The sequence below is a fragment of the Saimiri boliviensis genome, chromosome 15 (assembly GCF_048565385.1).
Source record: "Saimiri boliviensis isolate mSaiBol1 chromosome 15, mSaiBol1.pri, whole genome shotgun sequence".
NCBI classification, from domain to species: domain Eukaryota; kingdom Metazoa; phylum Chordata; class Mammalia; order Primates; family Cebidae; genus Saimiri; species Saimiri boliviensis.
In genome coordinates, this window is record NC_133463.1 from 48,303,794 (window position 1) to 48,330,950 (window position 27,157).

Sequence of the window (27,157 nt, forward strand, 5' to 3'; positions counted from 1 at the left end):
CATCAGGATTGTTTGTAAAGAGGAAGGATGTTACATTCTATGCGTGTATGCCTTTCTTACTCAAAGGGATACTATCTTAGCTTTCATATTATGGCATCCCCAGTAATCATGGAAAATCAACTTTGGGATCTTTTCTTTAAGTTGTTTTATCCTGGAAATGCCTATTAAGTAAGGGCCAATTAATTTGAGGAAGATTGTGATTAAGTTTTGTGATTGCTTATAGTTTATGTTTGCAACTTTATTTGAAATAAACCCTGTTTGTTAACTGAGATCAGAAAAAAATTTTAAAATAGGATCCTAATTTATTTTGTGTTGTTGAGGATAACACAATATTCTCAAAAAAACAATGCCATTTTAATTTATTTTAACAAAAAAATGAAGTCTAATTGCAAATAAGCACACCAAATAGATGAAAAAATGATTATCTGTCAGTTATGGGATTATTTAACTTGCATGAGATTGCTAATATAAAAATGACATAATTCATTTCAATGCAGATGCCGCCTACTTAATAATTTTCAATCCCTAAAATACAGAAGGCTGTAAAATGGTTTATGCTCATAACAAGTTAGAAAAATCCAATAACGCACATGTACTCGAAGCAAATCTTGAAAAAAAACAATAAAACAAAGTACTGAGTTATTATTAATGAGTCAATGTATTTAATAAAGTTTGAATACTATAAAACTTGGATATAACAGAAGATGTTATTCAACTCCAAATAATTATAAATTATAATTACCAATACAGTATTCTCTCTAATGAGACTAGAATGAAAGGATAATTTTAATTGCAATAATGAAGGTTAATTTCCATCTTTCCTCGTGTTTACTCCCTTATTAAAATGTGGTCCCCTTAGCCAAGGCAGAGACATATTACATTTTCAATGCAAATGTATTAATCTGGATAAACTCTGTATTAATTCTTGTACTGCACAGAGCTATAATTTGGATTATAATTAATCTAAAGTGGCACTAGATTTAAATGACAATATAAATGAGGCATTAGAAAGCTTTTCTATTATGAATGAATATTCAACAAATATAACTTGCATATTGCCAAGTCTCATGTTGAAAGCTCTCCTCCTGCAGATTAATGTCAGCAGCATAGCACAACAGCTTAACACAAACATGGTCTTCCTAACATATGTTAATTCGTTACTATCTAAAAAATTATATGTTAAAGTTGGGTCAAACTGCCTTCCCGTCTAACATATTAAGATAGTGATTAATTTGTAAGCTTGCTAGTATGTTTTTTTACATTTATGATACACATAAAGAAAAACAATAAAGAGAAGTGGTTGTTCAATCATTAGAAATACATACAAGGGAAAAAAACCCATGTAATAATTTTTTAAACCTAAAAACATTCAATCTAGAAGGCAGAAAACTTTGTTAAATGTTCGTGTTGTCAACCACAAGAACTGTCTTGAAGGCTCGAAGATTTTAAAGCTAAATATTTGCATTTCAGCAATTGCTTTTAGTTGGTCCTTGCTTAGAGCTCATTTTTCAATCCCTATAGATAAACCTAGGAAAGCATTTCTATGGGGATAAAATTTGTTTTAAATAACTACCTTTATACAATTATCTGTATCCTCTCATATGCCCACGTCCTGTCTGGATGGTACAATTAGGTGCCCAAGAAAGAACAATGATTCATCAAGCTATTAGGGAGTGATTGAGCCCACTACTTTTGTGGATCAGTAAGTGGCACTGGTAAAGACAGAGCCTCAGCATCTGTGGTATGTTCCAAGCTAGATTCTTTCCTCAATAGTAAAATTAGATCAATTTTTCTAGAGAATCCCAGAATCCATCCTTTACAAGGTATTGGATATTATATATTTAAGACCTGGCATAATGTCATATACCTCTGTATTACATGCGCATTGAATTAACACAAATATGATAACTCTGTTACGTATTCTTCTGAAGAATGCGAAGAATATATTCTGCAATCTGTTTTGGTAATACTAAGTTAAAGATACCACTGAAGATAGACAGAATCTTGCCCTCCCTGACCCAGGCAATCAGTTAATTTGATGAAGTTCATCACAGAAAGTGAACAAACCACCTTGCAATTTCCAGTCTTTTCCAAATAAAGTTTAGATGGTACTGTCTTTCACACGAACTTATCACTAGGTACTTCTAATTCCTCCTCAGTAACTTCAGGAGCCAATCTACTAATATACAGCTATGGCTTCTTTTCACATTGCTTGCAGCTCAATACCAACCTTAGATCTTTGTTTAAGTCAAATTAGAATCGTATGTTAGACACTATATCCTAGGAGAAAATCTCAGTGGCGCTTTTCTCACTGGCCTCCTGAAATAAATTTAGTACTGAACAATGTGGGGAGGGGAGCAGAGAGGCCCTTCAGATAATTTTTAAAGGGAATGCATAACTTTGATATGCAAAGACTGAATTACAAATGTGGGATGATTCAGGTTTAAATAAACTTGCATGTAAAAATGATATTTTTTGCACAACCCAATGTCTTCATAGTGAATACAAGCTCCTTTATATGCGGCTGTCACTGGAATTCAAGGAAAAGATAGATGACTACCTGAAACTAATAGGCTTGAACCCGTTTCAGCACTTCTTCTGCTTCAGTGAGTCCAACATAATAAAACTAGGTATAGCGTGCAGCAAAAGTAGCCAATGTAATATTCACTGCAACCATAGATTTCCATCTCATACATACAAAGCATGGATGAAGTCATATATTTGCCAAATCAAACACAGAAAAAGCCTTAGGTATCCACACCAGATGCTGGCCTAGGGTTTGTTTGTGCACAAGTAAATGTCATGACACGAAGGTTTGTTTTCAAAGACAGTAGCTTTCATTACTGGGATTTGTCTATTCTAGAAGATCAGAATTACCCAGCACCTAATCCCTTTTCAATGATATTTCCTCTTTCTTAGGCTGAATCATCTGTAAACTTTTTCACTGGATTTTGTTTGAAATACCTCAAATAGATGCCCTAAAAAAGGGCAAATTCCTGAGTGTAAGTTGTAAAAAAACAAGAAAAAATAGCATTTATTTTTAGGGTTACGTGGTTTGGTGGGGGATTACATGTGACTGAATGACAAAATTCAAGTGATATCTAATCCTATGCTTATAAAAAATTAATATGCCATCAGAGGAATCACAAGTATAGCTAAGATTAATGAAAGGCGCTTAAAAAATTACAAGCACACAAACTGATTTGATTAAAAAATAATCTCACTGGTCGTCCTGTAATATTCTTCAACTTATCCACATCTATTCTGTCAGATGGTTATGATTAAAAATAGGTCAATGGGAGGCTACTGATAGAAATCACATGCAAAATGCACATGCAATGAATAGTAGTTGGGATGTTCAGACAGTTTAAAATGAATAAAAGCTTTTAATAAGTTTTGTAGGGTGGGGGGATGGTGAAGGAAGAGTTGATGGCAGGGAATGGATCTAGGGAAATGCCAAGGTGAAAGATTCTCGCATCTTCGTATCTTACCAGAGTCTTTATTAGAGTTTTTGCCTTCACTATTGTCTCTCTCATTTGTGTCTTTTTCGTCCTCCTCGGCCACTGCTGTAGGCTTAATAGCTCCTTCTGCCTCCTCACTTTGTTCTTCTGTGAAGAAAGGCAGACCAGTCAGCAGAACTGAAAACCCAAAATGCATACTGAAATAAACTAAGTGACGACTTGAAAACTTTGTTATTTACGAATCATCTACAGATATTCATACTCAGATGAGCACACACATTTATGCAAAACTCTATACTGATCATGCTGACTGTACCAATGCCAATTTTTGAATTTAAAGGATCTTCTTTAGAGGATCCATTGAGAGGATGGGTCTATACTAAATTAAAACAAATTCTTTTTTAGTACAGTTTAAGCCAAAACATATTTAACAATTGGGAATAAGGTAATTCTGTGATTTCAAGAGTAAAACCTTGTAAGAACATGAATGATGTTCCATGGACTGGGATAGGTGTCAGAAAAAAAAAAAAAAAAAAAAAAAAAGAAGAAAAACAGATTCTTAGAAAAAAAACCTTAAATAATGTTGTAACAACGGGTTAAATATAGGACAGGTGTTACTCCTGCTTTCAGAACCCAGACGCCGAAGGAATTCTTTGGAATTTTCTTAGAGTAAGATCTCAAAACTTCAGTTACATTGGGAATTTTTTTTTTTTTTTTTTTTTTTTTTTTTTTTTTTCTGTAGGGGGAGCTATACCGGGCATAGGATATAACAAGGTATACTTCTATGACAACTGCATCACCTCACACCTCATTCACGGGTTCACACCAGCTAGATTACATGGAAATCCTCATAGTAACTCAACCCTATTTAATTATTCTGTAAATCTTAGCTATGCCACTGCTGGTGGATTAATCTGTTTATGCAGTTAGCCTCTATGCTGGGGCTGTGTAGCACTAATCCGTGAAAGGCCCACTGTTCTCTTTCATCCTGCGATCATTTGTCTCTCACTGTGCTGATGTCACATTTTAATGAATTTTTAGCAATCTGAGTAATGCCAGATAACCAGGCTCACAACTCCCCACCGCATGGCATGCTGTTTTCATTGCAGCACAAAAAATAAAAATCATATTCCCCTGTTCAGGTAGGAATTACATAAATTAGGAGAAGAAGGTAAAATGGGATTTGAAGCACCAGGCTGCTCAATTTCATAAAATCTTTAATGACCATATAAATTAACCCTGGAAAGGCAAAAGGTCACCGACACACATTTGCATACACTCTTCTATTTGCTTTTGATAAGCAGAGCTTTTATGCAGAGAACATGATACAATTAACCCTTCAATAACCATACAAAACGCTGCTATGGACATTTTAAGTGTCAAGCATTAACTGAAAATTACACACTGAATAAAATTTTCATTGCAAATGCGATAGTGATTGAAAGGGAAAATCGTGGCCCTCTCCACACCCCATGTTTTATTAATAACGTTCTGACAGCAGAATGAAATATCCACTGTCATATGCAGCAGCTGAGCACCAAAAAAAAAAAAAAAATTATATTTAGTGCCTCACTTGCCAGCCACACTCTACAACTGTGTGATCAGGACAACAACAGAAGGAGACAGCTCTGGGTTCAATAGGAAACTCCAAAAAGCTAAAGGGAAAACAAGGACATTTAATACATTCAAAACAAGAGTTTGTTTCAACTGTGAGGCCTCAAAAGCACCATACAAATCCATTTATTCCATTTTTGCCCTTTGCCTCTGCACAAAAAGCAGAGGGATGGCCCTTGTTTAGGGGGTCAATCATCTGAAGGTTTGAGGGAAGCTTCCCTTTCAGGCAAATACACTCAGAAATTTAACTTGAAGAAGAGAAAGAAACAACACCTCTTTTGGCACTAGCCTGCGTTCACCCATCAGTGATAATTACTGAGCAAACACAGGCTCCCTCCTGCCAGCACCAGGCCATGCTGGTAGGTACAGTGGCTGTTGGCCGAGCTGGATTTGGGAGGCTGGAGGGCTGAGATCAACTGGATTGGGCTGTGTCCCTCCCAAGTCCACACACGTGACATGATCTCTAGTTCCTGACCTATGACAGCTTGTAGCAATTACTTTTCAACTCATCCTGGGGAAGGGATGCAAGAATTCTTGGAGTAGATTTACTGGGCCTTTCCCCCAGGGCTGGAAAATGAAGTGTCAGAGTGCTACTGAGTGTCCTTATCTTGAGGGGACATAAAATTGTAAGGCCTATCGCAACTCACATTCATAAAACATTGTGTGTCAGGAGAAGAAAAAGAAAATTATGAAGGCACTAAAAGAAAAGCTACAGTATATAATCTGGGTCTCATCAGACAGATTTTGCGGGGTCCTCTTCTTCATTTTCTGGTATGAGTTTTAAGTGTGAGAGAAATTCCCAGACATGTTCTTCTATACATCACTGTGGTGTCTGACCTCAGCCTGACCCTGGCAACAGTTTGAGAAATCTGAATGTGAACAAAGACTCTGTGTCAGCAGCAGGGAAAGATTGTGGGATAGACTCTCCCCATCAACTTAATCGCAAACAGCAGTTCTGAGGCCATAACTTTGCCAGGCTTCTCCAAGCCACAACTCATAACATTTAGAGGTGGATTTGCCTGCAATGCCTCTGCTTCTGTGACTCCTGCCCACCCCCCAACCACCTCTTTTTTCAGGTTCTTCCTTTGAAGTAGGCAGGCAATTAGCTCTAATGCTCAAGCAATTCAAACCTGTTTTGTGGTTTAGAAGGGGAAAGCTGTTTATTACAGGTAGGCTCTTTGGAGCCATAAGAACTTTGCAAATTTTTAATCATGCAAAAAATAATCAAAAGGTGACTTATACACACCATAAAGTTTCATATATGTCAGAATAAAAGGTCACTCTTATTCTCAAAGAGGGTTTTAGAAATAAATTTGACATTCATTGTATAAATAGACTTTAAAGTCCAGAGTCTGAATGTGGAGAAACCACTTTCTCTAGAAACCCTGTAGGTTAGAACTTGGGTTAAGGGAAGGAGTGGCTATATTCTAACTTTCAAATACCACGTATGCTCAGCTGTAAAATGCTATAAAATGTAAGGGAAAACACACACACATATATATAAAAAACATTAAATGTATTAAATAGATACTGCAGAACTGAGGAAAATACACTACATAAAATTCCAAAATAAAGATGCCAAAGCGGTTTTCATTTTCATCAATAAGCCTCTTCACTAATATATTACATGCAATAATAGTGAAAGTATTAAAGCACTTCATAATACTGTTGTATTCAGCATAAGATTATATGTATACAGCATATGTATATGCCACATGCATTTTATTCTTTTGCTTCATGAAATACAGAAAATACAACATTTCCATATTAATCTTTACGATATGTTTATACTTAAGCTTACCATGTATATTGAGGTCCATTTGAATGTCCCAATTTTCAGAAAAAGAATACATTTTCATTTTTACATGTTTCAAAATAATAGAAGGCAAAATACTATAGTCTTATAGTACAGAAATGTGTTACAACAAACTTACCCCAGCATTTTTGACATATCTAAAATGATCTTATAAGTCACTCTACATATACACATTGACTATATTTAAAAGAAACATTTTTGAATGGCTAGCTTATTTTCATTTGAACAACAGCAAACAATTGGAAAACTGCTATTACTTTATCTACAACATGATGCATTTATACTACTTAGATCAAAGGGATAACACTGATGTTCATTCTTTCTTTCTTTCCTTTTTGGAGACAGAGTCTCACTCTGTTGCCCAGACTGGAGTGCAGTGGTGCAAGCTCGGCTCACGGCAACTTCTGCCTCTTGGGTTCAAGCAGTCCTCCCACCTCAGCCTCCCAAGTGGCTGGGACCACAAGCGTGCATCATCATATTCAGCGATTTTTTGGTATTTTTAGTAAAGATGAGGTCTCATCATGTTGGCCAGGCTGGTTTCAAGTGATCCACCCACCTCAGCTGCCAAAGTGTTGGGATTACAGGTGTGAGCCACCATGCCCAGCCCTTACTTCCTATCATCCTAACATATAATTGGATTTGGGATCCTTCTCCTCTGAGTCTGTTAAGGAAGCATTGCATACTTTTTAAACTCATGAAGTGCTCATATAAACAGGAAGCATAGTAACATAGACGTCTTTATTTTATATTAGCATATGGAGTATCTCTGTACAGGAGACCTTGGCTTGTAAGCATTCTTTCCTAGACTCCTCCATGATTGCCTTGTCCAGTCACACCCTACTCAAATCCATCCTCCAAATGATCTACTGAAATCTGACATCCCTACTTAAAATCTTTTAGTAAGTTTATCTAATCTAATATGCCAAAATCAGAGCTCTTATGCCCCTCAACACATCTTACTCCATTTCCCCCTCTTTGCCATTGCAAATACCAGTGCCACCACCCATCACAAGCAAGTTATCCTTTAGTCTTCTCTTTTCCACTGGTATACATCCTATCCATCAGTAAATCCTACTATTTCTACTTCCACAATACTTAATGTATACTGAATCCATCTACTTTGCATTTTCCCTGTCAGTGCCTTTAATCTTTTGCCTATATTACTACAGTGGTCTTATAACTAGTTAAGACTTATTCTTGTGCTCCTATAATTTATTCTGCACAACTGAATAAAATCAATCCATTCTGCTTGAACCCTGTCATAGCTTACTATTTCACTTAGAATAACATAACAGCTCCTTACTAGGGCTGAAACAATTAAGCCCTTGCCTACTTTTCTGGCTGCATCTTACACTACACTCCTTCTCACTCACTCTTTCTCCACGTTAGCGTTCTCTCTCTTCCTGGAATGGGACCAACTTTTTCCCAACTCTGAAGCACATTTTCCCAAACTGCATAATTGGCTCCTTTTCATTATTCAGGACTCAGCTCACTTGTCATTGCCTCAGAGAGCTTCTCTGACTACTGCTTCTAAAGTAGCTGAAGAGCTGTCACACAAGTAAGGTCCTTAGATTTCAGCAGAATCACTACTACCTGAAGGGCTTGCTGGATTCTCCCTCCAGTGTTTCTGATTCAGTAGGTCTGGATTGGGGCCCAGTATTGCACTCTTACAAGTTCCTAGGTTGTGCTGATGCTGTTGAAAGGGGACAACACTTTGAGAACCTCTGCTCTAACATATCACCTTTTTAACTTCCATTATCACATTTATTGCAATCTGAAAATACTTTTTTGCTTATTCATTTAAAGACATTATCTAAAGTCAGGGACTTCATCTGTCTTACTCACAATGTATGCTTAGCAGTCTCTGGCACATAAAAGACACTCACTAATGTTTTACTTAAAATTGATGATTTCTAATTTCACTATTTGGGCAATTAAGTCTATGGTTTGATATCATCAATTGAGATGGAGAAAAAATGAGAACAAATAGTTTTGCAGAAAAAGAAATTCAATTTGAAATGTGTTGTATTTAACTTTACTATGAAAATATCCAGAAAGTATGGGAATATCTAAGTCTAAAGATTCTCAGAGAGACTGAAGTAATAATGTAGATTTTGATGTCTTTGTTTACAAAACAACAAAGAAACATATTGACAGGAAGTAATCTCTTTTCAGCTTGAAATTTTTGCCATAGCTCTTGATTTTTGCCATATCACTCCCGAGTCATTAATGAAATCTTTCCATTGGTTTGAGGTTTGGGAAGCAGAGTAGGTTTATTCTGTTTCATCTTAAATATGTCTTCTAGCTTTTGAGGGGAAAATAACATTTAAAAAAATATTTATGAGACATGCATAGGTAAAGGTAAACTTAACTTTAAAGATAGAATTTTTTATAAGGAATGTCCTGATTTTATATGGAAGGGATGTTTTCACTTGCAAAATTGTTTTTATTTTAAGTATTCCAATACACCATTGTGAATGCAAAGAACCTTTGGTAACCATGTAATCATTTATTGTTCTATATAGTACATTATTAATCCAATTGGATAAATCTGGAAACTGAAGTCATACTTACAAAGCAGAAATATACAGCAGAAATAAATGAAGTGTGTTCTAGCAGTATGTGTGAATTTCCTTTTAAATTATCTGAATATAATGCAGCTAAGAAGATGTAACTGCTGTTTTTCTTAACATATATATAAACCAAAGCAAAAGGACTAGTGGATATGTTGACAAGACTATACAAAATCCAGTGAATTCAATAATTGCAAAACTAACTTCATCAACTGAGCTCTTTGACTTCTCAAAAATAATATCATATCCAGTTTATGAACATATATTTTGTATAAAATCTATATTTTAGGTAAAGTTTCATAGTGTATAAATATTGATGTAAAAAATTATTAGCAGAAGTTTTAACTTATTCTTTAAGCAGGTACAGACATCCACATGCAAAAAAAAAAAAAGAATGAGTCCAGACACAGAACTTAAATCCTTCAGAAACAGTCACTCAAAACCGTTTACAGACCTAACTGCAAAAAAAATGAAACTATAAAACTCCTAGAAGGTAACATAAGGAAAAATTTGGATGACTTTGGGTTTGGCAACAATTTTTTACATACCACACTAAAGGCATGATCTATGAAAGAAAGAATTGATAAGCTGGACTTGATGAAAATTACAATTTTTGCTCTTTCAAAGATACTCTTGGAAAATAATGAGACAAGCCACAGACGGGGAGAAAAGATTTGGAAAATACATATCTGATAAAGGACTGTCATCCAAAATATACAAAGAACTCTTAAAACTCTTACAAGCAAACAAACAACTCAATTAAAAAATTATCTGAAGGGCTTAACAGACACCTCACCAAAGAAGATATACAGATGGAAAATAAGCATAGGAAAGGTTACATGTGTGAAAAAAAATCCACATCACGTGTCATCAGGGAAACGCAAATAAAAACGAGATACAACTACACACCTATGAGAATGGCCAAAATCCAGAACACTGACAACATCAAATGCTGGTGATGATGTGGGGCAACAGGAACTCTCATTCATTGCTGGTGGGAATGCAAAATGGTACAACCACTTTGGAAGACAGTTTGGTGGTTTCTTAGAAAACTTAACATACTGTTAATCAAACAATCTAATAGTTGTGCTCCTTGGCATTTATCAAAAGGAGTTGAAAATTTATGTCCACACAAACACCTGGTCACAGATGCTTATAGTAGTTTTATTCATAACTGCCAAAACTTGGAATCAACCAAGATGTTCTTCAGTAGGTGAATAAATAAACTGTGATATTTTCAGACAATGAAATATTATTCAGCACTAAAAGGAAATAAACTATCAAGCCACATAAAGACACATAGAAAACTTAAATGCATATTATTAAGTGAAAGAAGCCAATCTGAAAAGACTACATACTGTTTGATTCCAATTACATGACTCTCTGGAAAAAGTCAAACTATAGAGACCATAAAAATCACTGGTTTCCAGGGGTCAAGGAAGTGGAAACCATGTATAGATTGACACAGAAGATTTGTAGGTAAGTGAAACTGTTTTATATGATATTACAACAGTGGATACATGTGATTATACTGGTGTCCACACCCATAAAATGTACAACACCAACAGTAATCTTTATTGTAAACTGTGGTCTTCGAGTGATAACGCTGTGTCAATAAACAGATTCATCACTGAACAAGTGTATCACTCTGGTGGGGGGCAGTGATAATGAAGGAGGCTATACATGGGTCAAGGGAGAGGGTATTGGGGAAATCTGTACCTTTCTCTCAGTTTGCTGTGAACCTAAAACTGCTCTAAAATGTAAAGTTAATTTACATATACTTCCAAGTATTGAATTTATTTGATTTTGCTTTTTACTTGTTAGAATAAGACATATGATGACATCTAATTAGAGAAATTCCAGAGAATGTTTATTACATCAATTATGAGAGTGACAAATGCAACTCATTTAAGACAAGGCAATATTTTGAGAAGGAATAGAAACAATTACCTGAGGTTGCTCTCAACTGCTGCTCTGTAAGATCATCATCACAAGTCCTGGCTCCCAAAGGGGCAGTTTCTGCAGAAGACATCAGAGTGAAAGGTAATCAGCATACTATATCCAGCTCTCACATCACAGCTAATATCACAAGAACACAAAATTTGGCAGTCAGGAGAGATAAGTGTCAGGAGAAGCTCAGATGAGTCTCCAGCACACCTTATATCCTAGTGAGCAGTAGCTGGCAAAATCAGTCCGGGGAGTGATAGGATTAGATTTAATTCTCAATTATTAGCAGCACAGAACAAACACACTAGTAGAGAAAACATGGGAGCAGGAAAGGCTCATTATTAATTTTGTCAATGGACTATTCGGCCAAGCCTACATTTTACAGGATTATGTGTTATAGTGACAACAACACATTACATAAATTAGTAGCATACTTTTACTTCTCTGAGAAGGTACCAGAAAGAAAAGAAAGAAATATTACTGTATATAATAGCTGATGTGCCAAAGCAAACATCAAGCACTGCAGGGGGCACCTGAAGAATAAGTCCAAGTCATCAGCAAATCCACATGTTTATTCTCATCTTTTATTTGAGCTTTAGAGCAAAAGTGCCAACAATGTCTTGGTTTACAAAACTCAACACCAAACACAAATCATTATCATCACCCAGCTGCATGATTCCTTTTTGCACCCTATTGTAGGGAAACCTATGGAATAAACAAAACAACTAGACCTCAGAAATTTCCTTCCACATCTCATTCCTTCTCCACACCAAGTCATCACCGGCTGTTGATTCCATTTTAGTGTCTCTTGTCATGCAGCACTCTCTATTCCTTCTGTCTTCTCTTTCCTGACCATTTCAGTAGCCTTTATAATAATCTATATGCCTCAAGTTCCCTGTCTTTCCAATCCAATCCCTCATAAAATCTCAAGAGTTATCTTTTTAGAACATAGAATCTTGAGTACAAATCATTTCTCCACCACTTTCTAGGTATGGGGCTTGGGTGAATTACTTAACCTTGCTAAGCCTCAAGTCCCTCATGTGTAAAATGATGATAGAATTATGCAAATAGTAGCAGTAATAGAAAATAATACAACTAAATATGCGATGTGATATGTCTTTAAAGTCAGAAAAGACCAGATGTTATCAAGAAGTTTAAAAAATAGTCATACAATTCTTACACTGCCGAAGGGAAACATGTTTATCTACTATTTCTAGCAATAGCATCTCTGGTCGATTCTGAAGGCTTTGATTAAACAAATAATTAACCTTGAAAACAGAATTGCATACCAAGGCTTTATTATTACATTTATTAATTGTTTTTCCTGCTGTGCATAAAACCTTTGGCCTTTAGTAGTAATCTATTTAAAAACAATACAATCATAATAAACACACAATGCCCCCCCACCCCAAAACTATTATGTTTTCTTCTCACCCACTATATGATAAATTTCTCATGAAAGAAAAACTTTAATCTCGGTCTTTACTTATATATCCGCGAGTAGTTTCCAAATAAATCACAGCCTTAATGGGCATCCTACATGCCACTCAAGAAGCCCTTCTCTCAACAACTTCTCATGTTGTTATGCCTTGATCAATGTGGTTCCTTTTACTTTGAATACTTTTTTTGTTCTTCTGCTTTTAGCCTCCTATTCTTCCCTCAAAACCAGAAGCAAGTGAAGCCTCCTCTGTGCAGCCATCATGATTAGCTTACATGTATATTTCAGCATTTATCAGGATGTATTCATTTTTACATGGTCTAGGTATGTTTTCCCAATAAATTTTGAGCTCCCTAAATGCAGCTTGTCATCTTCACAGATTCTGAAGTAAGGACAGAGTAAGACATATCAAAGTCACTTAAGATGCTTTGATATAAAATACTAACCTACACCCTATATCCTAAAACAGATGAATCTGAAGATGAGAATTTTCTTGTAGCTTTCCAGAGTTTCAGGAATCTAATTTCAGAGCTCTGTCAACTATACCTAACAGAGATAATACCCATTAATACAGAGATTACTCCCTGCTCTCTTTCTATATGTGTGTATATGTAAAAACCATTTCTCTTTTTTCTAGAGAAAAAGCAACATAATTTATCAAAACATCTCTACCACTACCCCCACATATTTATTTCAATGTATCATACAGATTTGTTCAAAATGAGTATTGGTAGCACCTAGGTGAATTTGACCGAATAGCTGCTATTCCTTAAAGATCAGTAAAAATAAAAATAAAACAATGACAAATTATTGAGTTTATATCTCTGCCAGATACTGTAATAGCTATTTGTATACAAATAATCATGTAATCCTCACAATAACATAACGAGGTAATTATTAATCCTTATTTTATAAATCAAGAAGCTAGAGCTTAAAGAGGTTAAAGTAACTTGCCTCAGATCATAAAGTTAGAAACCAATAGCTTGGAATGAAACCTTTGTCTGTCTGGTATAAAAGTCTGTCAAAGTTTCAATGTATCTGGTAGTAATACCACAGTATTTGGGAGCCTGTAAAGGTTTTCCTAGTCTTAGCAAAGGCCAAAAGCCAAGCTGTGGGGAAAGCAACTTCTCTCTAGTCCTGTGAAAATTCTGCTGTTTCATAACATATATATATATATATTCCATGACTATGAAACATAACCTAATAATTATTTGGGGCCATATTAAAACGACTTCATTAGATAGTGATTTAATGAAATATACAAAATGTCAAAATCAGAAACTATTGTTTAGTCTTACAGATTAGGTCATGTGGCACTTGGAGACTGCTCCAATGAAAGCTACTTGTGCAAATAATTTCATAATGTTTAGATCCTCAATAATGTTTCTTTCTTCATACAAATAATATAAATATTTTAATAAAGGAGCTTTTAACTTACCAAGTGAACTGATTAATCTATACTCTTCTGCTTACATAAAATGAAATGTTTAAAACCTAGTAATGATACATAGCATCTTACAATGTGTCACTTTAATAATTGGACTGTAATAACAAATCTGACTGCTGTTAACATGATTTGTCTCTTTTGCTGGTGATTTAATTAGAGTACTAATTTGTATTCTCTAGCACCTGAACTTCCTTGTGTAATGCTGTTTTTTAAAAATGCCATTGACTTAGTTTATCCAGTATTCTACTCTATCCTGTCAATTTGGAGATAATCACACATTTGAAAATTATGCCAAATTATGCTATTTTTATTAACACAATTGTGGGAGTAATCAACATCATTTTCTGTGGAATAGTATATTGATCATCACAATCGCCATCAACAACAACATTTTACAGAGTGTCTGCTCTGTGCCAAGTACTGAATGATATCTTTATTTCTGTTATGACACCCATAGCAAGTGATGAAGCTGGGATTTGAACCACACAATTTTATTTCAGGGATAGTTATCTTAACCACAATGATACATTGAACCATAGTTTTTAAATCCTACAAGTAACTTTCCTTTTGATTCTGCATTTATTTCTAGTGTTCACTTTTGTTGTTCTCATTCAGGCCTGAATTCTGCTGATCACCCATTTCCTTAGCCTAACCCAAATGGTTACGTCTACAAAAAACAAAGCTTAATGGCAAAATGTGTAAGGGTCCCATTCCTTTTAATCTTAAGAATGAAAGTTCTCAGGGCTTTCTCTCTCGCTCCCTTGTACTGCCACACCTACCCCTAAGCCTCTTTCTACCCTTTCTTTCCCTCATACAAGTAACATTTATGCTGATAAGTAAACCTATAACTTTCAGGTATTTAATTTCAGTTCAAAAATAATCAAGTTTCCATATGGCAAATTCCCCGGTGTCCCTGCTCGGCTAATTGGGGTAAAAATTTTGCAAAACTGTAATCCATACAAATTTCATGGTCAAGGAAGGATTTGGAATTTTAATTTTTTAACAGACTAGATATTTATGCAGAGAGTTATAAGATTAAGATATGGGAATAAATCTAACCTGTCCTAGATGACTGCAACAGTCATGGGCAAAATTGGGGATGCAATCAGCACAAGTTCAGAGCCAAGTGGAATTTTTTAAATGATGGGTATATATTCAAGCTGCCATGCATAGTACTAATAACATTTGCCTAAAAAACTCACACATCTCACCTTTTCCCAATAATTTGCAAATGTATTAAACAATAAAGTATTGCACTATTCTCACAAAATGTTTAGCATCTAAAATAAAGTATATACCACCAGAGTAAATATTAAGCCAACTGGTATGAAATAATAAAGAGAAAGAAAAACATTTTCTGTAGTCCTATGCAACACTATTAATCCTATTTTATTTTCATTTACAATAAGCCCAACTCTTGCTTTTTTAAAAAATTGGAGAATAAGACCAAAGTCTACAATAGAGTTCACAAGTGTCAAACCACCTTCACTTCACAACCCTTCTACCCATGTCTTCCTGTTTTACTTTTGAAAATTCTCCCACCTCTGCTGGAGCTATGTGACTAGTTGTAAAAGGATATATTAGAGCATATGAATAAAAGAAAAAATACTTGCAGCTCTCTAATTGTAAACTAATAAGTTGCCATTTTTGGAAACCTGTTAGTTGCTGGACGTGTACCCTGCATTTCCTTACCTAATCTTCACAGTAATCTGCAGCAGAAAAAAAATCACTGTTTTTATGGAAGAGATGAGATACTCTCAGACAGTTTAACTTTGTCCAAAGGCACAGAGCAGCAGAAGTAAGATTTGGATGAGTGTATGACTCCAAAGCTCTGTACCTCCTTGCTGGATAGCACTGCCTCTAGGCAGCCCTCAGGACTCCTGGGCCAGGCATCCTGAAAACTAAATTTTTTTCCTCCCAAAAAAAAATAGCTCACATCACTTCAAAGCAAATTCATCATAACAAGCTTAATATTTATAAGAATACATCAAATTTAACATTTATTGTTATCTTAGTAGTCTACATTTCAATAATGCCCTCTGAACTTGTTTGGGCATTGCAAAGTCAAGTCAGTGTGTTCAGATAAAGCAACTTCACAATTAAAAATAATTTCAAGTGGTTATCTCCATCCTTTTCCTATGAGTATACAAAGACTGCTCTTTTAAAAAACTGAGCAACTCAGCATGCTACCAAATGGTTTTGAGTAACCAAGCAACATCATCTTTGTTGACCTGTAGTGCTTTCTCTTAAATTATTTCTTCCAGGCAGTAATAGATTGAAGTGCATTGGATGCTCCAGTGTCAATTATCTGAATGGGGCTGGATTTGTAATTTTTTATTTTCCAGAAAAGTAAAGCTTCTTTGCCCTGCCCTGTCTGTTTTTACCCAGAATTTATTTTTATTTAGTAAGGGGTACTATCTCCTGGGGCCTCCTTGGCCAGGAATTTGTGATCACTTCTTTCTGCTTCTTGAATCATCTGTGACCTGAGTGTAATGAGACTTCAAAATAATTTAATAAGTTTCTGATATCAATTAGCTTCAATAAATTACTCATACATATTCTTAATGTATTATATTTTAAAGTGCTTTTATTAAAACATTTTTTTCTTAAATTTACTAATTCCTAATATATTTCTCCAGGGGAGGGATAACTTGGGGAGAAATGCTGGATATAGTACACACCTAAAGTAAAATAAAAATTAAAAATTAAAAAAAAAGAATGTTTCACTTCTGATTGTTTGGAAATTAAAAGATCAACATTGTGTGAGGATAATTTGAGTATAAAATTATATTTCCATCCATCAACCAGTTGCCCAATTATCTAGATTTAAGTCCTTATGGCAGGGGTCCCTAACCCTGGGCCATGGACCACTACTGGTCCATGGCCTGTTAGAAACGGGCCCCACAGCAGAGGTGAGTGGCTGGGAAGCAAGCATTATTGCCTGAGCTCTGCCTCAAGTCAGATTTGAGGCAGCATTAGATTCTCATGGCAGCATGAACCCTATTGTGAACTGCACATGCAAGGGATCTGGGTTGCATGCTCCATGTGAGAATCTAATGCCTGATGATCTGAGGTGGAACAGTTTCATCCCCAAACCATCTATTCCTGACCACTCCATCTTTGGAAAAACTGTCTTCCATGAAACCCGTTCCTAGTACCAAAAAGGTCTGAGACCGCTGCTTTATGGGATTCATCAAAATTTCTCTTTATGTTTTCTAGAACAAGTTTCATTCCTCAGCATACTGTGCTGGCTTTGCTAGGTTGCTCATCAGCATAGGAAACTTATCTCTATCCATAAACTGAGCCTTCTTCCACCCAATAATATCCTTTGTTCATTCTGAGCGCTGGCTAGTTGTTTCAACACTTTGCTTCCTATCTCAAAGCCAGTTTTTATTTTATTGTGGCAAGAACACTGAACATGAGGTTTACTGTCTTAACAAACGTTTATGTGGACAATATAGTACTGTTGCCTATAGGTATAATGTGCAGTAGATCTCTAGAACTTACTCCTATTATTTAACTGAAACTTTACATTCTTAGTTTATAACTCCCCATTTCAACTATGCCTCAGACCCTGGCAACCACCCGTTTACTCTTTGATTTATAAATTTGACTATTTAAAATACTTTAGACTTCTTTAGTGGAATCAGACAATATTTGTCTTTTCATGATAGGGTTCATCTAATGTTGTCTTACAGCTAGTTTTTAATCCATGAAAGCCTCTTTTTCTACTACACAGTTACTGAGCTTTTCGAATAGCTGTATACTAGGTCAAAAACCTTTTGAAAATTTTTTTAATAGAGAAAAAGTATTCAGCAGTACTTCTTTATCTTTATTCAGTTAACTCTTTTGAAGACTTTTTACAAGGTGTTATGGTTTGGATGTTTGTCCCCTCCCCAACTCACATTGAAATGTGGTTCCCAATACTGGAGTTAGGGCCTGGTGGGAGGTGACTGGATCACGAGAGCAAATCCCTCACAAATGGCTTAGCACCATTCCCTTGGTGATGAGTTCTCACTCAGTTCATGTGAGATCTGGTTGTTTAAAAGAGTCTGGGACCTCCTCCTTCCCTCTCTCTTTTGATCCCACTCTTGCCATGTGATGTGCCTGCTTCCCCTTTTCCTTCTGCCATGATTGGAAGCTGACTGAGGCCATCACCAAGAGGAGATACTGGTGTCATGCGTATACAGCCTGCAGAACCATGAGTCAATTAAGCTTCTTTTCCTTATAAGTTACTCTGCCTCAGATATTTCTTTATAGTGACGCAAAAACAGCCTAACATACAAAAGTATCTTTATTCTCAGGCAAGCTGCATTTCTTTGGCTCAGTCATATTATTTGGTTCTTGGAAGCTTCTATAACTTCTCTTATACTTTCATCTCAAAGACAGGTGATAATAGGTGCCTCCCTCTAAGACTGCGCTGTTTTTAAATGACTACAACATAGAGTTGAATCAATGTCACAAGTTTTTTAAAATGCTTTCTTGACTTTGTAATTTCATAATTCCCAAGATTTTATTTTCATCACAGTCAATGAGTTACTTGGGCATATTTCTTTGGAACCATTATCCACAAAACCATCATTCACTCTTGCTGTGGAGAATCAGAGAATATAACCCCTGTGTTGAAATAATGACCAATTTTTTCTTAACCATCTGAGATTTACTCTCTTTGCTTGAGAAGTTTGAGCAAGCAAAGATAAAGGGTGAGGCATCAGTGATATAAAATTGCCCACTTCTTCTATAGCAACCGTGCCCTTAGAGACCTATGTTGTTCAAAGAAGTACTTCATTAGGAGAATGTTGGTTGCTCCTAGAGCAAGAAAAAAACACCATGGAGTTAAGAACCAATTCCAAATACACTTGGGTATGAATTCCAGCTCCACCAGTTTCTAGCTATTTGACACTCTCCAAGTTACTTAACCTTCCTGAAATTCATGATTCTATATGTGGAAGTGGAAACAATAGTAAGTCTGCAAGATGGTGATAAGGAGCAAAGTTAATAAGTACAAAGCATGTAGTACTGAATAAGTAGTAGTCGTACTTATGCATAATTCTTCCCTAGCTTTGATCAATCCTGCTGAACACCAGTTACTCAAAGAAAAGAGTACATCAGTTTGGTACTATGGCTTTTTAGATTATATTCGTAAGTAATGTACTCTATGTCCATCAGTTAAGTTAGTTTTGTAGGCCTTTAAAATGTCACTATTATTTGTGCAGATATTTTGGAGGTAGCAAATGTTAACAAGACTAAACACTGATTTCTTAAGCATTGTAGTTTGAAAGGTTTTTTTTTTTTTTTTTTTTTAAAGTAAATCCCTAAGAAAATTTTACACATGCTTCAATAAAAGCAGTATGTGTTTCAATTTGTAAAGGCTTGGCCTTTTACAAAAATCATAGTGAGGCCGGGCGCAGTGATTCACACCTGTAATTCCAGCACTTTGGAAGGCTGAAGCAGGAGGATCGCTTGAGCCCAGGAGACCGAGAGCAGCCTGGCAACCAAGTGGGACCCTGTCTCCACAAATTATAAAAAAATAATTAACCAGGTAGAGTGGCACATGCCTGTAGTCCCAGCTAATCCAGAGGCTGAGGAAGGAGGATTGGTTGAGCCCAGGAGTTTGAGGCTACAGTGAGCTATAATCATACCACATACTCTAGTCTCAGCAACAGAGTGAGACCCCATTTCAAAAAATAAAAATAAATTACAGTGACAGGATACAAACTTTGAAGGACTGGTGGTAATATACAAGGCAGCCCTAGGTAGGTTTTTTCCTTGCAAAAGAAGAGATCCTCTACTCCCCACACCAAACTTCCACCATCCACCTTCTAGTAAGAGAAAAACTTGACGAGAAGTTAAAAGCAGTCTCAGAATATATAGGTCTACAAATGCGGCAGTCTGCAAAACTCCAAAAATTTTTATCTGTACACGAATATTGGCTTTGAATAATTTTTTAGATTATTCCCTGTGTTGCAATAACCTAAATCGTATGCCTTACTGAACACACCATTACAACACAAAACACTTATTTTTCTTGAAAACAATGCATAATGAACCCAAAGATAGGTATTACTTTAGAGTTTTCACAAAGGCAGTGTTTAATAGGAAATGCATAAAATAAGAAACTCAATAAGGAACCCTTTCCTTCAGTACATAAAAATTTAAACTGATCTATTAATATGTTGGTACCAGTTTCCTCATCTGTAAAATGTGGATAAAATTACCCCCTTTCTTGCTGTCACGCCTAGTCACTGTAAGGATTAAATGTAAATTGTTATCACCATCTCTAGGTGCTCATGCAAAAATAAATAAATAAATAAATAAATAAATAAAATCTTGCTACTATACTTCCTAAATATTTAATACTTAAGTATCCTGCCATGGAATGCATCACTACTTACTTATAATAAACTATTCTTTACAGTTATATACAAGGGAGAAATTATTGCTTCTTGTAGGTAGGCTTATTTATTTTGTGAATTATATATGGCCATAAAAGAAAATCCTCAGATAACTAGATAATGTTTTTTATCAACATGATAATTGTTGAAGTAAATTTACCATTAACCTAAGATGCAATAAAGTTTCTGAAATTCTATGTAAATAATCCTTGGCTTTTACTGTTTGAAACTTTCTCCACCTCATCACATTCAAAACGGTCAAATTTATATAGCTATATACACCAAATTATACTTATGAGAATTGATCCAGGCAATGATGGATACAAACATAAGTGAAATAAATCTGGAAAGGAAAAGTTAGTGAAAGTATTCATAGTCCCAGAAAAGGAAGATTGGAAAAGCTAGCTTGGAGCCAAGAATGAAAAATGTGCTATTGGAACCTGCTATGAATTTTCAAGACAATACTTATGCATATCCATGAAATGTTTATTTAATAAATCATTCATTAATGAGCAAACAGATTGATGAGATTTGGCACATAGCTCTCATTGGACTATGTGAGCAGTAGGAAAAATGGTTTCTGAGACATAGCAAATTTATTTTCTCCTGTGCCTGAATGCATGTATTGGCAAAGGGTTCCTTGGATCTTGGCAGCATGCGAGTTTTAAGCAGAGGTGCCATGATCATATTTTCCTCTGTGTGATGCTGTGCAGAGGATAAAATAGAGGAAGAGGAGTCTTGCTGTTGAATAAAAAAAAGACACTATAGCATCCATCACACTTCAAACTGTAACTGTCTAAAAGAAATTATAGAGAAAGGTAGAATGGTCATTTCATTGACGAGAAAGGGAATGTTAAAAAGTCCAAGATTAGGTCAAGAGAAAAGACGAGCTCAATTTTGAACATGAATTTGAGTAGAGATATTTAGTAAACATGTACATTTTTGGAAATAGATCTTTGAAGAGAAAATTGAAATTAATATATTTGAAAATTGTATTAACCAATTACTTGTGAGTAAATGACACTTCTTAGAATATATAGAATATGGATGATGAGGGCTGAGGGTAAAATTCTAGTGAACAAAAATTAAGAAATTAAGTGACACTGAAGGATGACAAAAGATACTTTGAAAGAACAAAGAGGGACTAGGAGTGGTGGCTCATGCCTATAATCCTAGCACTTTAAGAGGCCAAGATGGGGGATCACTTGAGGCCAGAAGCTCAAGACCAGCCTGGACAACACAGTAAGACCCCATCTCTTCAACAAATAAAAACAAAATCAGCCAGGTATAGTGGAGCACACTTATAGTCCCAGTTACTCGGGATACTGAGGTGGGAGGATCACTTGAACCCAGCAGTTTGAGGCTGCAGTGAGCTATGATCGTGCCAAAAAAAGGATAATAAAAATAGGTAGGCATAGGAATGGGGTGTGATTTGTAAAGTGGTGGCCAAGGGGGGGAAAAAAAAAAACTTTGAATCACAGGTAGAAAATTATACAGAGAAGTCGAGTAATATAAGGTCACCATTGATATTGTCAGAGATGATGGTGGCTTGGACCAAGGAGGCAGTAGAGAAAGTGGTCCATACTTTGAAAGAGCAGTAGATAGGACTTGCCAATGCATCTAATAAGGAGCAGGAGAAAATTAAAAGAATCAAGGATTATTCCAATGTTTTTGGCCCAAGAAATAAGAATTAAGAGGCGATTTACTAAGACAAGAGAAAATGCAGGTTGAACAAGTTGGGAGTAAAGAGAAGGTTTGAATATGTTTAGTTGGAGATTTTCTGTTTATATATGCAAGTAAAGGTGTCAAGTATTTGGCAAGGTTATGGAGGGTTGTATGTATGTGTGTGTATGTGGAGAGACAGAGGGACAGAAATAGAGACAGGGAAATAGAGAGGAAGTGCAGAAGAGAAGGCAATGTTGTAATGGTAGTTTAAGGTTTGTAGATGAGATTGAATGAGATAACCTAGAGAATAAGTATCCATGACTGAGCCTGGAACTCATTCCGCCACAGGGCATACCAAAGCTGGGGGCACTATGACAAGTCTACCCCAGATGTGAGAGGTGATTTATCATTGACAATATTTAGAAGTACCAGCACATGGTAAAGAGCAGGCCAACTTTCAGTCAGTTTTGTTACTATTTTTTCTTAATTCCCTATAGGAAATGCATTCTTGTTATTGCCTGTGCTGAGATGGTAGATTCCCATGATTTCCTCCCAAAATAAGGAAGGACCAATGAAAAAAATCTGATCAGGAATGAAGTAGGAGAAAACCAAGAAAAGATGTGGTGTAGAAAGCTTAGTGAAAAAAAAAAAATCTCAAAAATAAGGGAGAGGGCAACTAGTTAAAAGCTGCTGGCTAGTGTAGTTAGGTGGACTAGGAATTGGTCATTAGGTTTGCCAAAGAACAGGTCAAGAGTCCTTGATCAGAGCTTCTTTAGTGAAGTGGTGTGAGTGCAAACACCTCCTCAATGTAGGTAGAAGGGAAAATGAAGATGAAAAAAATGAAGATATCAAGTGTGGACAATTCTCAGAAGAGTGCTGTAAAATAACCAGAGAAATGGGGTGGTGTCTGAAGGTAGATATAGCATTATGGGAGGGTTTTGTAAGTAGAGAGATACAGGGAAGGTTGAGATGATGAGAATGAGCTAGTAGCAAGGGAAAAATTAATAACACAGAAGAGAGTGAGGCAATGACAGGTATCATAGGATGGACCTAGGTGTAGATGTCTGAGAAACAGTGAGGGTGAAAGTCAAATTATTACAAGTCAATGAAATTGAGACCAGGTCTTATCATTCTGAAGCTGGAGATCAGGATTATGACAATAAGAGGTTAGGAGAGTTGGCAAAGTAGGAAAAACAGAGAAAAGAGGCACCAAAATAGATGTAAATGATAGAAGACAGGGACTCAAAAAGAGGTTCAGAAAGCAGAAGCCATTTGGTTTTAGCATATAATACACACCTATTGCCTGTTTGTGATACACAGTGACCATAATCATTTTTGTTGCGTAAAGATTTGCCTAGCAATCCTGTCTAGCTATGAGCCAACACCACTACTTTCTTCATTGTAGGTATCATGGAGGCCATAAACAATAAAACTTTACAACGAAGATGAAAATTCCCATGGAACATAACAGTTCCCTATTAAACTCTTTTTTTTTTTTTTTTTTTTTTTTTTTTTTTTTTTTTTTTTGAGACGGAGTTTCGCTCTTGTTACCCAGGCTGGAGTGCGATGGCGCGATCTCGGCTCACCGCAACCTCCGCCTCCTGGGTTCAGGCAATTCTCCTGCCTCAGCCTCCTGAGTAGCTGGGATTCCAGGCACGTGCCACCATGCCCAGCTAATTTTTTGTATTTTTAGTAGAGACGGGGTTTCACCATGTTGACCAGGATGGTCTGGATCTCTTGACCTCGTGATCCACCCGCCTCGGCCTCCCAAAGTGCTGGGATTACAGGCTTGAGCCACCGCGCCCGGCCCTATTAAACTCTTAAACTGAGTTTTATGGCAATACCATCACACTATCATTTTTATAATCCTCCCAAGTTTGATCAGAAAAACTAAGCTATATATAACGCATATGGCACATATATTTTAGGATTTTGGCACAAGATGATTAAAAGGCCTCAGCAGTGTGTGGTGAATTGGTAGTCCTCCACATACCCGTTTAATTTGCTGTCATGACTAATCAGATAAAGCATCTCGTAATAATCACTAGTGTAAAAAGTGACATACAGGCTGAAGTCACACTGCCATAAACATCTTACAATTAAAACAAAAAATAATTGTGCAAAGGAGCAAATATGTCATTACAACACATGATAATGGCAAATAGTAAGGGAAAATGAACTTAATTATGAACAATTAATTCATAAATAATTACCAGAATTCAAAAATACAAAAAGGTGCAAAATATATGGTCATTTTAAGAAAATAAAAAGTGTGTTTGGAAGGATGAGAATATTGGTGGTAAAGAAAATGAATTTTTAAAATAATTTATTTTTGTTTTCTTCATATAGACAAACTGGAAGAAAAAAACATCTCTAATATGGTAAATAATTTGAACCAAAGGCAGAATTCCCTTTGGAGGGTTTTTAACACTGCCATTACTGAGAATATAGAAAAAAATAGAAAAAAAAATGTATTCACTGAAAAATGTAAGTAGCATGGGAATAAACCGCATCTTTTATATGGCCAATATTTTTGTACTGTTCTCATACATTTTATATCTCTTCACCCTGATCCCCACTTTTGTCCTCAGAGGCAACAGATATCGTATCACCCTAAATACTCTGGATCCAAAGTGAAGAAAACTAACCTCTAATTTGCCTAGGTTGCTTGCAAGGGTTGAAAATACACTGCTTTTTGCATACCCTATTCATTGTTGGAAAGGATCTCTTATATATCCACGAAACTAGAATGTAATAGGGCGAGGCCAACTGGAATACAGGAGAATCAATTTTCATTTGTTCCAACTCTGCCCCACCTTTCCCGCAATACCTGTGAAAGGGTTGCACAGTACTTATGGGCCGGTGCTGGGGCACTCTGTCTTCCTTCCGCCCGCCAAACGCTTTTTGTTAGTCGTTGGCCCCTTCCCCAGTGCCAGCCTCCTACTAAGTTGACTGGCCTTGAATGAGCTCTCTGCCTGCAGGTCCTCTTGCTTCCTAACACACCTCCTCAACAATGCCATTCGTACACTCCAAAGCTTTGGTACTTTCTGATTTTCTCAATTATCAAATCCAAACTTCTTTGCTTGGCTTTCAAGGCCTTCCATAGTCTTAACTCTCTGGGTACTTTTTATTGCTTTCTCCTAAATGGTCATGATTAGTCTTTTAGTTTAGTTTCTTGCTCCTCTCGAAGTCTTGCCAATTTTCCTTCATCTCGGAGACTGCATCATACCATTCCTCCTCTTAACCCTAAGGACAGCGCCAAAATAAACAAGCAAATAAAGAAACACACAGACAAAGAGAGAAATAAGTAAAACCTTACTGCATTTTCCTATCCTACTCATTTCTCATGTCCTCATACCTCCACCAGCCATAACAAATGCCACAGTTTCAACGTTCCTCGAAACATTACTCAAAATGTCCTAATTTACCTGCCTTATGGTGACAAGTTCATTGATTCTGTCCTGTAGGCAGCTTCTAAACTCCTGGAGGGCAGGGAACTTTCACTTTTCTATCTCTCACAACCCCAGGCCAAAATGCTAAATTCAGAGTTCAGTGGATTCCTTTCAAGTGATTTGGACAACCATCATGGCAGCAGAGAAGAATCTTCCAGATACTAAAGTAGGATCCTTTTCTCCACTTCATTCTGATTCTGATTTCAATTAAACCATCAAGTATTTGCCACATTTGCTATTAGATCCAAGCATCTGGTGTTCTTGCTCAATTTTATAGGAATTGAAATAGTCTAAAGAGGGAGACAAGTTCTTTACGGTTATATGCCAGCTTTGTTAGCAATTCTTTCTCCTTTTCTCTCCCAATACACACTGTAGAAAGAAGTTACTCTGCACCATTTTCCTTTTCCTAGTCCCTTCTCGTCACTGCTTTGTGAATGTGTAAGTCGTATGCATTTAATTCTTTGAAGTCCAAACACATTCTTGCTTGAAAGTAAAGCTCTGGAGGATGAAATAAGAGTATACAATTATTGCAAAATGGTAATAAAATCACCTCCCCACACTTCCCTTGAGAACCATGGTCAAGGAAGATCTGGCTGAGAGGGCTGAAACAGACTGTCAACTTGACTTTTAATTTTATGAACTATGAGAGTTCGGACAAAAAGAAAATATCTTCAAAGGGTCAATATCATTTCTATAAATGAGAAGAAGACTGAAAAGGCTACTTTGAAGCAGGCTCAGAGGAAAAAAATCTTATGAGAAAATATCAATAGTACTTTCTCAATTTCTCATTTTTTTTTTCTTTAAAAGCGCCTTCCTTTCTTTTAAGCACAGGAATTGCAGTTAAAAATTATTTTATAACCCTTGAAATGAAAACATTTGCCTATTGAGCTCCAACAATCCTCAATATTCTATCTGTAAAGCATATCATTTGGCCTCCTGCTGTTTCATTTAACTTCAGCTGAACCTTTTTTTAATTGTTTCCTAATTTACCCTAATTTGCTTAAACCTCTGATTTGCCATTTCTCAAACTGTTTGTTTACATCTCACTGGAAATGTGCAAGAGTAACAAAGTGTTTTAAGAACTAGAAATAATGATAGAGTTAGACATGTTAATTCACAGCAGAAAAGACATTTAAATTAACACACATGTTCTCAGAACTTCCCACGTGGCAAGAGCCGTAGCTGGCTAGGAGATCCTAAGATGAAAACAACCTTTTTCTGCCCTCAAGGAGCTTGAATCTGGAGAAGGAGACAAAACAACCACCCACCATTACAAGAAGTGATATACAAGTAATAGGAGCTAAGTATTCTTGAAGTAAAAGAACAATTAACTTGGTGGGAGAGAGAAG

General features: G+C 36.1%; 1 protein-coding gene across 2 annotated transcripts in view; it reads right to left on the minus strand.

Moving 5' to 3' along the window:
* The window catches only part of ZFHX4 (zinc finger homeobox 4), a 184,678-nt gene that overhangs the window by 21,636 nt on the left and 135,885 nt on the right, over positions 1–27,157 (minus strand). For both annotated transcript variants that reach the window (XM_074386973.1, XM_003940698.4), the window contains exons 5-6: positions 11,415–11,483; positions 3,492–3,608 (exon numbers count right to left, since the gene is read on the minus strand). In XM_074386973.1, the coding sequence (XP_074243074.1) occupies positions 3,492–3,608; positions 11,415–11,483 (186 nt within the window). The remainder of the gene's footprint in view (positions 1–3,491; positions 3,609–11,414; positions 11,484–27,157) is intronic.